This window comes from Lacerta agilis, chromosome 8 (assembly GCF_009819535.1).
Source record: "Lacerta agilis isolate rLacAgi1 chromosome 8, rLacAgi1.pri, whole genome shotgun sequence".
Classification (NCBI taxonomy): Eukaryota; Metazoa; Chordata; class Lepidosauria; order Squamata; family Lacertidae; genus Lacerta; species Lacerta agilis.
The window spans coordinates 1,235,198-1,250,393 of NC_046319.1; the positions used below are offsets into that span (position 1 = coordinate 1,235,198).

Consider the following 15,196-nt stretch of genomic DNA (forward strand, 5'->3'; position numbering starts at 1 on the left):
AGTTTTTCTAACAAACAAGTCCTTTATTCCATTCTATTTCTTTTCACAGCACTTCAGGCAGAGAGGCAAAGGCGAGACAACACAGCAACTGCCCGAGCGGCTGCAGGAGTTGATCAGAATCAGGAGTTACAAGGCACATGACAGTCACAAAAGGACAGGCAGCACCTCCAGCTCTCTGGAGGAAAAAGAAGGCGCTGCAGGGCAGGATCTGCAATACTGATTCATGATTAAAGGAGGGGTCCCATACACCCCCCACAAGGCAGGGGAGAGGAGGGGAAGCAATCTTTCACCAGCTGGCCACAGGGAACCCCTGAGAGTGGGGGTGCTGGTCAGCCCTGCCCCCCCCCCCGTGGTGAAATCCGACCTGCCAGTTGCCAAGTCTGGTGGCAAAGGCAAGGTGTAGGTGGAGCAGCAAGAGGCAGAATGGGATATCGGAGCATTTCGATGGGGAAATCTGGCACAGGCACTTTCACCCCCCCCATCCCTCTCACCCTCTCTTCTGCCAACCACCACCCTCCAGGAAAGGACCCAGAACGGGGAAAATCAGCATCAACTTTGGCTTAAGAGCAGAGAAAAGAGAGAGAGAAAGGAGAGACCCAGAATGGGCTCCGTGTCCCCCTCGGCACAGACCCACAGCAAGAGCCGCGCAGCAGCTCCCTCAGGAGCGGCAGGTGACACCAGAGCAGGCCTGCAGCTTGATCAGCCTCTGATTCATCTGCTCCAGCTGTGAAGGGTCCACAGTTTTCACCACGTTGACGAGCTGGTGTGGGTCTGAAGTCAGGTTATAGACTTCTACAAAATTCTGCAAGAGAAAAGACAGGGAGAAAGAGAGACCCCCCCCCAAGGGGAGGGGCAGGAGTCACAATTTGCTAAAGGACAGAAGACAAAATCCTCAACAACTTCTAGTACTACAATGTACTGTATGTGGGGCTGCCCTTGAAGACAGTTCAGAAGCTGCAACTGCTGCAATAACTCATCATCCAGCCAGCAGGACACCTACTATTCATGTCCTAAAAGACCTGCACGGATTGCCAGTTTGCTTCTGAGCCAAATTTAAGCTGGTTGTGCTAACGTAGAAAGCCTTAAATGACCCGGGTTCAAAATACCTGAAGAAGTGCCTTGTCCTACAGGACACAGACCAGCCTGAATGTTATGATCAGCAGAGGAGGCCCTATCAGAAGTGACTCTCGAGGTACAGAACTCCTTCCCCTCAGAAGTACATCTGGCACCGGCATTGTACTCTTTGCGTCCGTTAGGGGAGAGACACCTCTTCTCCCAGGCTTTGGGGAGCTATTTTAGATCAGATTGTTCCCCTGTTCCCCTGTTCCCCCTGCCGCTTCTGCACAGTAATGATTGTTGAGTTTCAATTATGGTTTTAAGCGGTGCTTTAACTGTATTTCATATGTTCTACTGAATGTATGCACCCCACCCTGGGAACTTGTGATGAAAGGCTGGAAACAAATTAAATTCAACAGAATATTTTAAACCTAAGCCTGACCCAGGCCGAGAGTGAGGGCTAGCTGGTCCTGGGCACATCCTTCTGTGATTTACACGTGCAGAATATGCACCAGACTCCTCTGCTATGGCTCCTCAGTGACTGACGTCCGCATGAAGAGGCTGGGAAGTTCTGAAAAAGGTTGCTCTCCTTTGAAGGCCACTGCTGACCATCAACAGGGGAAGGGTGTGGCCCTCGCTCTGGGCCTCGGTCAGGACAGGTGGGGCAGACGGTGGTGCTCACCTGGGCATCTGCAAACTCACAGTACTGCAGGTTGATGGGGCTAAGTGTGCGCACACAGGCATAGGTGTTGTTGAAGGCATCCTCGCACACACAGTCAGGGAAGCATTGCTGCCAAAGGGAGAGAGAGGCTTTATTGAAATCTAACACCCACCCAAGACTGCAACATTCCCCCCAGCAACAAACTCAGCTGGCGAGTGCCAACGGGACTGTTGCCGAAAAGGGCCCCCTGAGGAACACGAGGGAGATAAGGGTGGCAGAAATACCCAGAATCAGAAGCACCCTGCTACCAAGGGAGACCACTGGCCCATCTTCTTCAGGACTGTCTACATGGACGGGAAGCAGCTCTCCAAGAGGCCAGGAATCAAACTTGGGACCTTTTACCCACACAGCAGAAGTCCCTATCACTGAGCTACGGCCCTTGCCCAATTTTTTTTTTTTTGTGGGGAGGGGGCCTGAGAAGGTAGCCTGCCCTTTTCAAAACAGCCCAAATGAGAGCTGAGTGTGCTCAGTGGCCATGCTGAGCATTCCATAGGAGGAGAGGATGGAATGGAGTCTCCTGAAAAGGGCATGGCTGGCTGAAGCATGCTGTACCTGCAACATTGTGCAGGTCCTTGGGTTTCCAAAGAACACAACTTTCAACGCTTCCCCCGCTCTCTTTCAACCCTTTGAAAGCAGGTTTGGAAAGGAAGGTGCATTTCCCCTGCAGACACGTGGGGTTGTCTCCAATCCACTGAAAGCAACGTACATGCCTAATTTAGGGCCACTAATTTCAAAGGGTCTAATCTGAGCACAACCCCAATATGATGGGCAAAAGGCATAATTCCAACCCGTGCTAAGCAACTGGACACTCTAAGTGGGAAATGATGTGGGAGCTGGGAATGTGGACTGCAAGATAACAGCTGGAATGAATGAGGAGAAGAGCGTTGGCTTCCCTGGTGCTGTGGGCAGGGGGATTGAGGCTGAAGGAGACTTTATGTAAACTAAGGTGAGCAAATCCCCTTTGCATAGGCAAATTTCAAGCCCTGCAAGCCTGAGGGCAAAACTTCCTACTGCAGAGGAACATGCACATCCCTTTAGCACCACCTCTGGGGGAGTGGCAGAGCAGGACCTGTTCCTCTGCTGCACAAGGCATCCCTCTCTTGAAAAGTAAAGCTAGGCAGAGCTCATTTGTTACATTTTTTTATCCTACCCTTCCTCCATCTAAAACCAACCCTGTGGGAGAGTGGCTAGTTCAAGGTCACCTGGTGAGTGCCAGGGCAGACTGGGGATTTGAACCCAGGCTCAGAAAGCAATAACTAAAAGAGAGTGAGAGAGAACAACAACAAAAAACCCCAGAAAATTTCTGCCTCTACAGAAAAAAAACCTTATTTCTTCCTATATACATAAAAACGTAAGACTGTCATCACGCTCTCCCAATAGACGGCCATGCCACCTGCAGTATGACAAGCTGCAAGTAGGCGGGCGAGTGAGGAAGCAGAGCATGTTGCAGGAGGGGAAGAGGAGAGGTGCTGTGTAAACATGTCTACTTAGAAGTAGGCTCTCCTGCTCTGTTAAATCCCACCTCCTTTAAAAGGAGGTGGGGCAAGCTGTGGAGGAGGTGTAAAGGGAGGGGGCTTGGTCAGGAGGAAAGGAGAATGGGAAAGCAGAGCAAGAAGGGGGGCAGCGCCTCTTTTTTTTTTAAAAAAAAAAAACCTGTAATCATTGGGAGGCACCAAGGGGAACCACACTGAGTACCCCATGGCATAGCTGTCAACTTTTCCCTTTTCTTGCGAGGAATCCTATTCGGAATAAGGGAATTTCCCTTAAAAAAGGGAAAAGTTGACAGCTATGCCCCATGGCCAAATCAAGTAATTTTTTTGGGTGAAATCCTCCCCTCCAGACACAATCAACAGATTTATGCCACTTTGCACCCCGTGTATAATTTCTACGCAGTCTGCAGGATCCAGTTTCTCTTGTAGCAGAACATTTGGACATTTGTTAGAAATGCGGAGTGGTCTAGGCACCTGTGTGCCTCGTGCTGTCAGGGATTCCTCGAGAGCAAGCACTTACCGACACCCCTGGCCCCAAGGCAGGGCAGTGGGGGTCCTGGTGAGTGTGGCCTTCACCAGTGTATTCCACCAGGAAATCTGACCGCCACCTGCTCTTGTGCGTCTGGTTCACCTGGAGCCAAGGAAACACATTTCAGAAAGCATCCCCTGCTGTGACAAAATTCCACTTCTGCACCACGGCCTCCAAACAGAGGAAGAGAGTGCGGCAGCACTTCCCCTTTGGAACTCCCTGATCATTGACATTTGGCAGGCACCTTTACTGGGAAACCTTTTTATTTTATTTTGGCATGCCTAACCTAGATATGCAAAGTTGACATGCATTTTAATAAATGATTTTAAATAATGCATATATTTAATAGCTGGTTTTATTTATATTTTGGAATTTTTTTAAAGGCCTGCTTGTTTTTATCTTCTGAATTTTTATAGGTAATTTTGATCCATATTTTATGTAAATTCATTTTAAATCTTTTAAAAATAATAATATTTAATCACTATACAGGTTTGGTAAATAAAAATAAAAACTCTCAAGACCGCATCCCTGGCAGGCTCTCTGGGTTTTCTGGCCCAGTCTAGACACCCAGAGCAAATGCCCTGAAATGGCAGCCTGTCCCCACTACTGTTGCATGTCAAGAATACAGCCACAGGTGAAGGTGAAGGTGTGTTCTGGAGCACAGATAGGGTACCTGTGACCTTCCAGAAGTTGTTGGGACTCCAACTCTCATCATCCCCAGACAGCAGGGTCAAGGGTCAATGGGAGTTGATGGGAGTTGTAGTCCAGCAACAGCTGAAGGGCTGACATTCCCCATTCCAGCTCTAGAGTTTGTGTGGGAGGTCCAAGGGGTCTGCAGAAGTCCCATGGCAGCAGGAAGGACAGACAAAGGCACAAGCTAGCTAAGGGAGCAGCAGCCAGAGGTCCACCAGCAGCAATCTAGTCCCACTTCCAATATGTCATGCATACCACAATTCTTATAGCACAGCTCTTTGTTTCTGCCATATCCTTTTAAATGCACTTCCTACGCTGCATCTATTGCTCATGGATACCAAATGCATAGGACAGCCCACACTTCCTCCTCAGAGCCCAGAATCCCTTTCAAGCAAAAACCTCTGGCTTTATTCTATTAAAAAAAAAAAACAGGGCTGCTTCTATGCAGGCTTCACCTAGGCCAGGCATAGGCAACCTTCGGCTCTCCAGATGTTTTGGCCTACAACTCCCATGATCCCTAGCTAACAAGACCAGTGGTCAGGGATGGTGGGAATTGTAGTCCAAAACATCTGGAGAGCCGAAGGTTGCCTATGCCTGACCTAGGCCAACCTGGGGTCCTCTGGGGATTTTGAACTCAGCTGGGACATATTGCAGATATCCACCCTCAACATGCAGCTGTCAGGGAAGAGGCCAGGGAAGTCTCAGGAGCAGCACCAGTAGATGGGTCCCGCAGTTCCTTGTACACAACAAGACTCTCTCAAGGCAAGCAATATGCAAAGGGAGCTTGAGAGTCTTTTGCTTCCAATGATGCACAGAAACTGAAGATGTGGAGTTATTTCCAGACGCATCGTTGTACATAGCAGAGTTTCCTTCAGGACTTACATGACAAGAGTTCTGAGCAAAGGATCCTTTGGCAGAAAGAATACCATGTGGTTTGAAATTTTACTTGTAACAGGAATGTCCAACAGGTAGATCGTGATCTACCGGTAGATCACTGGACGTCTGTGGTAGATCACCGGTAGATCAGTGGCTCCCCCAAAGAAGCTAAAAAACTTTGTCTCCCCTAAAAAAAAACACCTCAACATCTTTGCCCTGCACTCCTAAAATGACCTAAACCACCAAAAACAGGGCTTTCCTTCCTAAGAAAAAGCTCAATGTCGCTTTCCTCCTCCCTAAGGAAGCTCAACAACGTTTACGTGAACCCCAAAAAACAGGACTTTCCTTCCTACAAAAAAGCTCAAGAACTTTTGACCTGAACCCCCCAAAAGGGGGTAGATCACTGCCAGTTTTTAACTCTGTGAGTAGATTACATTCTCTTGGAAGTTGGCCACCCCTGGTCTACAGGACTCCAGAGAACTCCTTTATTCAACACACACACACCTAATCCCCGTTTATTCTAGAAGGTTCTGGGCAAATTATTACCAACAGGGGCAAGAAAGACTGTCCGTCCATGGAGGTCTGAGATGCATCGATACCTGCGATATCCAGGAAGGTGGGTCCCAGATCGATATTGAGGACAGGTTCCTGAGAGGAAGACAATATGGGACAAAGTTACAGAGGCCATCCAGCTATCCAGTTCAAGGCAATTATTTCTTCGTAGTAGTCTAGGAATGCCAAGAAACTAAAAAGTGCAGTTTCGGAAGGTTCAGCCCACCATCTCATTTCAAAATGACACCCAACTTTATTCAGACAAAAACCACATTGTTGGACTCAGGAACCATCATGTAAAAATTGGTTTCCAAATGCATAGCACCAGACAGTTTCCCAAAACATAGAGTAGTTGATAGAAGAAGACAGAGAGACTGACACAAGAGTCAAAACCTCCTGACTGTACAGTATGTGACAAGGCCACTTGGAATTATACGCTGGACATTTATTGTAAAATGGGATACATGCCTGTGCATTCACCAGAATGATTCATTTTATCTAATAGGCTGTTTTTGTTGTTACAATTTGAAAAATAAAAAGATGTTAAAAAATCAAACTCTTGACTGTAGAAAAATAGTATGTCAGGAAGGAAGGTTCTAACTCAGCTTTATTCCGGAAATGTTAGAATTCTACATTTTTGGACGTGAGTTCGCTGACTATAGTTCCCAACTCCACAAAATGTCCACAGGGACAGAGATTCAGGCTTTGAGTGCAATGACCACCCAGCAAATATTTACGGTTGAAAATTTAGGGGACACCTTTACTCTCACCCAGGAAGCTGCCTTCTACCAACTCAGGCCCTTGGCCCATCCAGTTCAGCATTGCTTTCTACGCTGACTGGCAGAAGCTTTCCAGGACCTCAGGCAGGGTCTTCTCCCAGCCCTACCGTGGGAAGCCAGAGATTTAACTTGAGACATTTACATACAGGGCAGATGCTCTGAGCTTATGAAGACATGGCTTTGCCAGACAGCCTAGTATTGAGGCTCCCTAGAGGCTTCAGGCAGAAATCTTTCCCCATCCTTCAGCAACCTGAGATCTTTTTAACTGGAGGTGGTCAGAGCAGAACCTGGGATTTTCTGCAAGGAAAGCAGCACCTGAGTTAGGACTCCTTCAGCTCAAACACTTGAGTCGGGGAAAAGAAAGAAACACACCCACCAGGTGAGTCTGGTTTGGCTTGATGCCTGGACCTCGCACTAGCAGTGGCACCCGGATGTCAAACTCATAAAGCTGCCTCTTGTCAATGGGCAGTGAAAACTGACCTGTGGAGGCAAAAACAAGTCCTAACTGGAGTTCCTCCCCGAAAAAGCAGTACCTATTTATTTATTTCTAACATTTGCATCCCACATTTCCTTCAAGAAGCTCAGGGCAATGCAAGTGAGGCAGGTTAGGCTGAGAGAGTACGACCATCCCAAGGTCACCCAGTGAGCTCCATGGCCAAGTGAGGATTTGAACCCAGGTCTCCACATTCCTAGTTCAACACTTTTAACAACCTGCTTTGGACTGCAACTCCCACCAGCCCCAGCCATCAGGAGGGCACCAGGTTGGCAAAGACCAGTCTTAGCCATTAGGCCCCCCCCATGAGCTCTCACTGGAGGACAGCAGAAGGTGGGGTGGCACTTGGGGCACAAAACCCCATTGGGAATGAAACACGCTCCCCACTCATCCCTTAGGAAGATGTTCCTCCCACCTGAGAGCTTCCTTTCGCTGCTTATTCAGCCCCAGAGGTCAAGGGTCTGTTCTTGCAGCAATCAGGGCTCTGGCCACCTCAGGGCCTTGGAGGGGCCCCCTCATGAAATCACCCTTCCCTGCATTTACGGTTCCCTTTTTCTAAGTAAACCACTAAACATTTACAGAGATATGAAGAAAAAGGTGTGAGCATCAATCTACTTGAATGTTAGAATGCAAGCAGTTAACCCCACTAGGATCATCTGGCATAATTTTTAATGTAAACCACAGGGTGGGGGTGGGGAATTGACTGTTTTTTTAAAAAGTATTCAATTCCCCCCCCCCACCCTGTGATTTACATTAAAAATTATGCCACGTGAACATCACTGTATGTCAGCCAGAGAGTTACGTGCATAGCCAGTGGTGAGAAACTAGACCCCAGTCTTAGTTTTTTTGCCAATTTTCATGGACAACAGTCCCTTGGCTTCCACCCCCAGCACAAAAGGAGTTCTGGTTAGAGGCCTACACAAGAGGCGGAAAGCAGGTGCTGCTGGACTACAACTCCCATGATTCCTACCCCTTGGCCACACGGACTGGGACTGGTTGAAGCAGCAGCAGCTCACACCATCATTATTTTAATTTATTACAATTCCTTCACCCTCAGGCCCTAGGGAGAGTTGCATAATCTCAAATACATTATAAGAAGCTTAAAACAGCTGATAATCACAAAAGTAGGGTGGGTCCTAAAAGTATGCACCTCAAGTGTCAGAGGGCAAGGTAAAGAGGTTTGCTTTCAGCATTCTCCAGAGACCGAAGTGAGCAGGAATGATATTAGATAAGCACATTAACTATGATTTGAAAGTTCTGGCCAGGTCTTCTTTTTTTAGGAGAGGGACCAGTACCACACACAGAGGAGATAAGCAACCCTTATCATCCCCGGTGCAAAGCGCGAAGCCCACGCAGGAAGTCGAGCCACAGCGGCCACCCCCTCCATGCTTTTGCTCTCCCTTTCCTTTCCGTTGACTCGTCAGCTACTCCCCTCCCACTTTCTGTCTGCCCTCACCCAAAATGGCCACCTCACCACATGACTTCTAAACGCTTTAAGCCACTGGCACCCTCAAGCAAGATGGCGGTTGTTGCTTCCCCCCCCCCATCCTATACACAGGGCCTAAGTGGCGTTCAGCCTCCTCAGGACCTGCTGAGAGAGGCTGAGGATTAGGGAGAGGAGCTGCTTCCTTTGAAATAAGGGAATTTTAAGGGATATCAAAAATAAGGGAGAGCAGCGGGAAACGGCTTGGAATAAGGGAGTTTCCCGCCAAAAAAGGAATACTTGCCCAGTTTCTGAGGGTGGAGGAATGGCCAAGAGGGCCCCCCCACCCCCTGCTGATCTTGGTATTCCAGGTGTTCTTCAAGGAAGGAGGCAGTCTTTTCAGACACCCGGAGTCAAAGTTTAGGGCTTTAAACTCCAATGTGAGCACCTTGAATTAGCCCACAAACAAATCGACAGCCAATGCAGCTGTTTTAGAAACAGGGGTTACATGAGTTCTTAAAGCAACTCCAGTCAGCAATCTGGCCACTGCATTTTGGACTAAGGAAAGTTTCCAAGTTGTCTTCAAGGGCAGCTCCAGGGACAGCCCATTGCCATACTCCATCCTGTTGGCAACCCTGGCCTAATTCACCCCTCCCTACACATTCCACCAGTTTGCCATTGGAGCTATTCCCCCACCATCCCAGAGGTTCCCCCCCCACAAGGTTCTGAGCCAAAAGCAGGCCTCAACCCACCTGTGTGGTAACCATGATCTGAAGTATAGAACACGTATGTGCTGTCCAACAGGTGAAGGGACTTCAATTTATCCAAAATCTTCTCTACCATGTCATCCACAGACAACAGAGTTTGCCACCTGCAAGAAAATGAGGACATACTATATATTGCAGAGGTAGCAATGTGGTACCCTGCAGATGTTGTGGGCTACGACTCCCATCAGTCTCAGCCTGAAACGGGATGATGGGAGTTGTAGTTCAACCACATTTTGGTGCAACAGATCAAGCTACCCCAATAAACTGCATTATTGAAGCAGCAGGGAAGCCACTCAGTGTATAAGGGAAGAGTCCATGCCTCTGCTGTTGACCCTGCACAAACAGGCAATCTTCAAAGAGTCCTGCTGGGTCAGACCAAAGGTCCATAGTCCAATGTTCACTTTCCAACAGCAGCTAGGCAAATGCTTCTGTAAAGCTTGCAAGTTGGGGTCCTGAAAGGGAATGTCCTGTTCTGGTTCCATGATGATGCCCAGACAGGAAGGTCCAAGTGAGCAGGCCTTAAAGGGCCAAACCTCTGTCTGAAGGAGGACCCTTCTCCTGGGCTCCATGCGTCCCGCTTAGTGCACTCCCTGCACTGGTTTGGGAGGCACTCAATTGGTCAGGCCCGGGGAAGGGGGCCTGTGAGGGTCCTGGCTCCGGTTCAATGTGTCCTGGAGCTGTGGGGCGTGCTTCAGGGCCCTCCTGCCTGCCAGATGGAGTTCCACAACATCCAGAGGCCCACATGTTTCCCATTCCTGAAGACTCAATACTACAGTTAGGCAGTGTGGAATTGTGCCCATTACTCCTTTACCAGGTACTTCTCACCTCACAGCTTCACCATACATCACATCTCACATCACATCTGCACTGGCAATGGCTGGTGGGAGTTGTAGTCCAAAGCATCTGAAGGAAGCTGCGCAACACCTCCTGAGCCTCACTGCCTCTCAGACGTCTGTCTCCATCAGGGTCTCCCAGCCACCACCAATGTTTCCCACCCATGGCCTCACTCCTTTCAAGCTGGTTCCCCCCAGCTCCTACGAGTGGCGTTTCGGATCCTTTCTCACCGTTCCCTGTAGACGTTGTCCAGGAACTCAATGGATGTGTTTGACATGGGAGTCTTTGCTTGCCTTATCAACCAGTGCTTGTCCTGTAAAGGGAGGGAGATTGTGGAGGCTTCATCAACAGAATCCAGATGGCAAATATTTGGAGAAAGGACTCGGACCCTCACCTGATGACACCATCACCCTTGCGCTCTTCCCCCTCGCCCCTCCCCCGTGTATTTAACACTTGCCATTTTTAAGTTCTGATTTACTTCTTTAAAAACAAAATACAGTAAGAAATGCACATAAGTGCCATAATTCTTTGATTACTATTGTCCCTGCTATCTTAAGAAGAAAAGAGCTACATCACAGCAGTTCTCTGGGACCAAGGAATGAAATCTCCTGCTTCCTCACTTGTCCTCTACTGTGTACTGATTATGACTCCAGCAGCGGCAGCAACTTGCCACTTAAGAAGGTATCTTCCAAGGCAGAAGAGCCTGGCAAGCTGCCCACCATTTAGATCCTGGTGTTCCTGTTGAAGTGACCTCCCTGTTCCCAGCTGGCAACACAGGGCTACCTGAGAACCATCTTGCCTGAGAGGAGGAGGAGGAGGAGGAGGAAGAGAGAGAGAGAGAGAGAGAGAGAGAGAGAGAGAGAGAGAAGCCTATGGAGCTGCCCATAAGACCTTCAAGCCCGCTGCCCACATCAAGGCCCTTGAACTCACCTTTCCGTGGACATTGAAGCTTCCATTGCGCGGCGCTTTGATGCTGCTGTATGCCGACTTGTAGTGGGGGGCTGCCGTCCAGGGGGAGTGAGCAGCAGGTGGAGCCAGAACCATGAGAAAAGGAGGGTGGGAAAGCTTCTCCAGGAATTGGAGGCTCCGGTTGGTCTGCAGCAGGGAAGGGATGGGGAAGGACAGAGAAAGAGACGAATGGCTCAAGCCATGGGAGGGAATCCTAGGGAGGCATGGAAGGGGTAAAATACAGCTGTACCTTAGTTTTCAAACAGCTTAGTTCTTGAACATTTTGGCTCCCAAATGCCGCAAATCCGGAAGTTAGTGTTCTGGTTTGCAAACTGTTTTTGGAAGCCGAACATTAGACGGAACTTCCTGCAGCCAATCAGAAGCCACGCTTTGGTTTCCAAACATTTAGGAAGTCGAACGGATTTCCGGAACATATTCTGTTTGACTTCCAAGTATGACTGTACCTTGCTCCACAGGTTAAGTGTTTTGAAAGAGAAATAGATAGCATATTTCCCATTCACATGTCTTTCCTCTGAAGTCCCATTTTCACAGATGTGGAAATTGTGGCTTTCCAGATGTTGAGCAGACTCCAGCTGCCATCAGCTCAGCCAGCACAGACCGTGGCCAACAAGATCTAGAGGGCTCCCCAACCTGTCCTAAGGATTTTGATGGAGTTTCTAAAGTGCCAGTTTATCATGCAGTCATATACAATCTTTCTCTCTCTATCGTGCTTAGTTTCCATGTGCTGGTAGAAGTGTGTGTTTTCCTGACTTCCAACGAACAGCAGGGGAAACTGTTTTGCTTGTCCTGCAAAAGTGCACATGAAAACACTCTACCCACTTCACTGAATCAGAGCTGGGGAAACACTTTCAAAGAGATGCCTGCATTCCTCCCTAGGCAATCTTCTGGGGAACCACATGCCTGTGGGGGGCAGGGCCAGAGGCAAAAAGAGGTGGGCAATGAGTATCAATTTTATCTGCAAGCTAGTCTCTACACAAACCCCTCTCCATCCACCATCCAGGCAAATGAGAGTCATGATCAGAGTTTAAGGACCCATTCTAGCCAGGAAAGAACACACAAGGAGGATGTGAAGGAAGGCTGGGGCCAGAGAGGCCTAGAAGGGTGCCTTTGGCCCCTCGCAGCCTGAGGCTGCCCACCGCTGCCCAAAGGCTCCTCTCGGCCTCGGTGCCCCATCTACTACAGACGCCAACTGAGTCACTGACTTGGGTGGCTGGCTGCTGCAACAGAGAAGCATAGGCAGAGGTGGAGGCCTCTTGTTTGCTTGGAAAAGCTCTTCTTCTGAAAGCCGAGAGTGAAGAAGTGGGAGAAAAAGAGGCAGGGAGGGAGTACTACAGATCCTTTCCACGAAGGGAGAGTTTTTGGAGGGAAGAGATGAACGTCAGAGACTTGGCAGACTGTCTTCCACCTTCAATGTTCTCTTTCTCACTTTAGTTCTTTCCTTGTCAGACATAAGTGAGCCAATAGAATATGACTCTTTTTTAGACTAATTGATGACACCGAAAAAAAGCATTCTGACTCTGTCGAATGGGGCTGCGCTTCAAGTGGTCTAGCTACTTGATCGCAGGGGGATCTGGGAAGCCAGAAACAAAGGTGACATGGAGGAACAACTCACAATGATGTCCGTGAGATAGTCTTCTTCATAATGCTCCCCGTGCTTCTCCTCATGTCCGTTGGCTGAAAGAGTGTAGTTATAGTACTTGGAATTCCCCACCTATGGAAAGAGGCACAAAGTGATGATGAGTTGAGTCACCGAAGAGCCAGCTCTGGAAAATGTTCTGAACACCAGGCTCTTGGCACTGGGCCACCCCACAATAAGGAGGTACAGTATTACAGATGGAAGCCAGCCTAGGATATTTTGGTGCCTGGGGGGGGGGAACCCAAAGGAAACTCTCTCTCCAAACAAAGGACGATCACTCAATGGCAGGGCCCATGTTTTGCATGCTGACGGTCCCTGCTTCAACCCCTGACACCTCCAGTTAAAAGACAACAGGGCAGATGATGGAGAAGCCCTCTCTGCTTGAGACACCCTGGAGAACTGTCGTCACTGTAGGAGACACACCAATTGTCTGAGGAACTGCTTCTACTATTACTGGTGATCCTAACTTCCAAATCTGCATTTTAATAGCTGCTCACTCTGTTCCCATAGTCTCACAGTGTTGCAATACTAATCTAGCTTTGTTTGCGTCTTCTTTCTCCCATTCACTAGGAACACAGGAAGCACCCCCCGTTTATTTATTTGTTATTAATAAATATTACTCCTTTCTCTCCCACTCCCTTTCCCCTCAGAGGAGGGAGACCCCCTTTCCCCCTCCGGCACCTTGAACTTCTCTTTCTCCTGGTCACTTTTACTCACCACGCACCAATGTGCTGGCATTGGTCCATCCAAAATGCTATGGCCTGGCTAGGGGACAGGGCTGTGGAAATGAGGCTCCCATCGATGTGGCTGAAGGCCCCCTGGTGTGTCCTGACCAATGACATGAAACCTTGGTCTCCAGGGAATCTCAAGGGTTTCAGGCAGGGTTCTCTCCCAATCCTACCTGGAGGCACCAAGGATTGAACCCAGGGACCTCCTGCATGCAAGGCAGCTGCTCTGCTGCAAGAACCCTGAGAGGACGGCTGGAGAGCTCCGCTGGTTTGAGCGTGGTGCTGACAACGCCAAGGTTTGATCCCCATAAGGGAGAGCTGCATATTCCTGCACTGAAGGTTGGACTAGATCATGGGTAGGCAAGCTAAGGCCCGGGGGCAGGATCCGGCGCCATCGCCTTCGCAACCCAGCCCGCGGATGGTCCGGGAAACAGCGCGTTTTTACATGAGTAAAGTGTGTGCTTTTATTTAAAATGCATCTCTGGGTTATTTCTGGGGCATAGGAATTCGTTCATTTTTTCCCCCAAAATATAGTCCACCCCCCCCCACAAGGTCTGAGGGACAGTGGACTGCCCCCTGCTGAAAAAGTTTGCTGACCCCTGGACTAGATGATCCTCAGGGTCCCTTCCAACTCTACAATTGAGATGCCTCTGAGATCTACAAAAATGTAGATTCAGCAGCTTATTGTCTCTTAGCAAAGGCCACCTGGCAAACTTCAGTTCTGATCACAGGTGTGAATCTGGATCCTGCACATCAAAGTCCAGCACTCTGCCCCATGGATCTCACTGGGCTACCTTGCCCGCTGTGAACTTAGGAGAGAGAAGGAGGAGAGAGAGAGAGAGAGAGAGAGAGAGAGAGAGAGAGAGAGAGAATGGCACCTACTCACCAGACCTAACCAGTAGCTCCAGCCCGGTGGCATGTATTGAATGCCTCCTGCTTTGGGGTCCCCATACTGTAATAGAGGAGAGTTGCCAAGTCAGATGCAACGGGCATGCACACGGCTTTTAAAGGCAAGGAGAGGTGATGCGGATGCCCGCAGAATGCCCATCATCTGCGCATAACATTTTTGGCATCGGTGGCATTTGTCTGCAGAAGGCTTTACCTGGTTGAGATATTTGCCAGCATAGTAGGTCTGGTAGCCTTGCCTCTGTAGGTAAACCGGGAAGGTGAACGGCTCCTGAAACCTCTGCCAGGCTGGGCTGCTGCAGTTGCCCTCCAAGGAATTGTTCCTCACCAGGTGGTTGTGAGGGTACCTGCCGGTCAGGATGCTGCTGCGGCTCGGACAGCACAGAGGAGTGACTGCAAACTGGAGGGTGACATGTCCATTCAGGAGGTCAGCCTCTGCCCTACAAATTAAGACTTCCTCCCTCCCCAATCTGTGGACTGTCCCAAGCATCTCCCCAAACTCAGCAGGGCAAACAGGGGTCGTTTGCAGCAGCTTAATATTAATAGTAATTATTTATTTCTCCTACCCCACCCATGTGACTGGGTTGCCCCAGCCACTCCTTCAGGTCTACAGGGCCAAGGCTCTTTAAAGGTCAGCACCAGCACTTTGAGTTGTGCTCGGAAATGTACTGGGAGTCAATCTTTCAGGACTGGTGTTATGTGGTTCCAGCAGCTGTTCCCAGTCTAGCAGCTGGGGTGTTTTAG

General features: G+C 49.2%; 1 protein-coding gene across 1 annotated transcript in view; it reads right to left on the minus strand.

The window, feature by feature from the left end:
• The window catches only part of LOC117050824 (N-acetylglucosamine-6-sulfatase-like), an 18,673-nt gene continuing 3,477 nt past the window's right edge, over window positions 1-15,196 (minus strand). Inside the window, exons 4-14 of the mRNA XM_033156708.1 lie at window positions 14,649-14,852; window positions 14,433-14,498; window positions 12,795-12,893; window positions 11,144-11,308; window positions 10,444-10,526; window positions 9,365-9,483; window positions 7,073-7,176; window positions 5,912-6,013; window positions 3,788-3,898; window positions 1,739-1,846; window positions 1-802 (exon numbers count right to left, since the gene is read on the minus strand). Of these exons, the coding sequence (XP_033012599.1) occupies window positions 659-802; window positions 1,739-1,846; window positions 3,788-3,898; window positions 5,912-6,013; window positions 7,073-7,176; window positions 9,365-9,483; window positions 10,444-10,526; window positions 11,144-11,308; window positions 12,795-12,893; window positions 14,433-14,498; window positions 14,649-14,852 (1,305 nt within the window). The 3' untranslated portion in view covers window positions 1-658. The remainder of the gene's footprint in view (window positions 803-1,738; window positions 1,847-3,787; window positions 3,899-5,911; window positions 6,014-7,072; window positions 7,177-9,364; window positions 9,484-10,443; window positions 10,527-11,143; window positions 11,309-12,794; window positions 12,894-14,432; window positions 14,499-14,648; window positions 14,853-15,196) is intronic.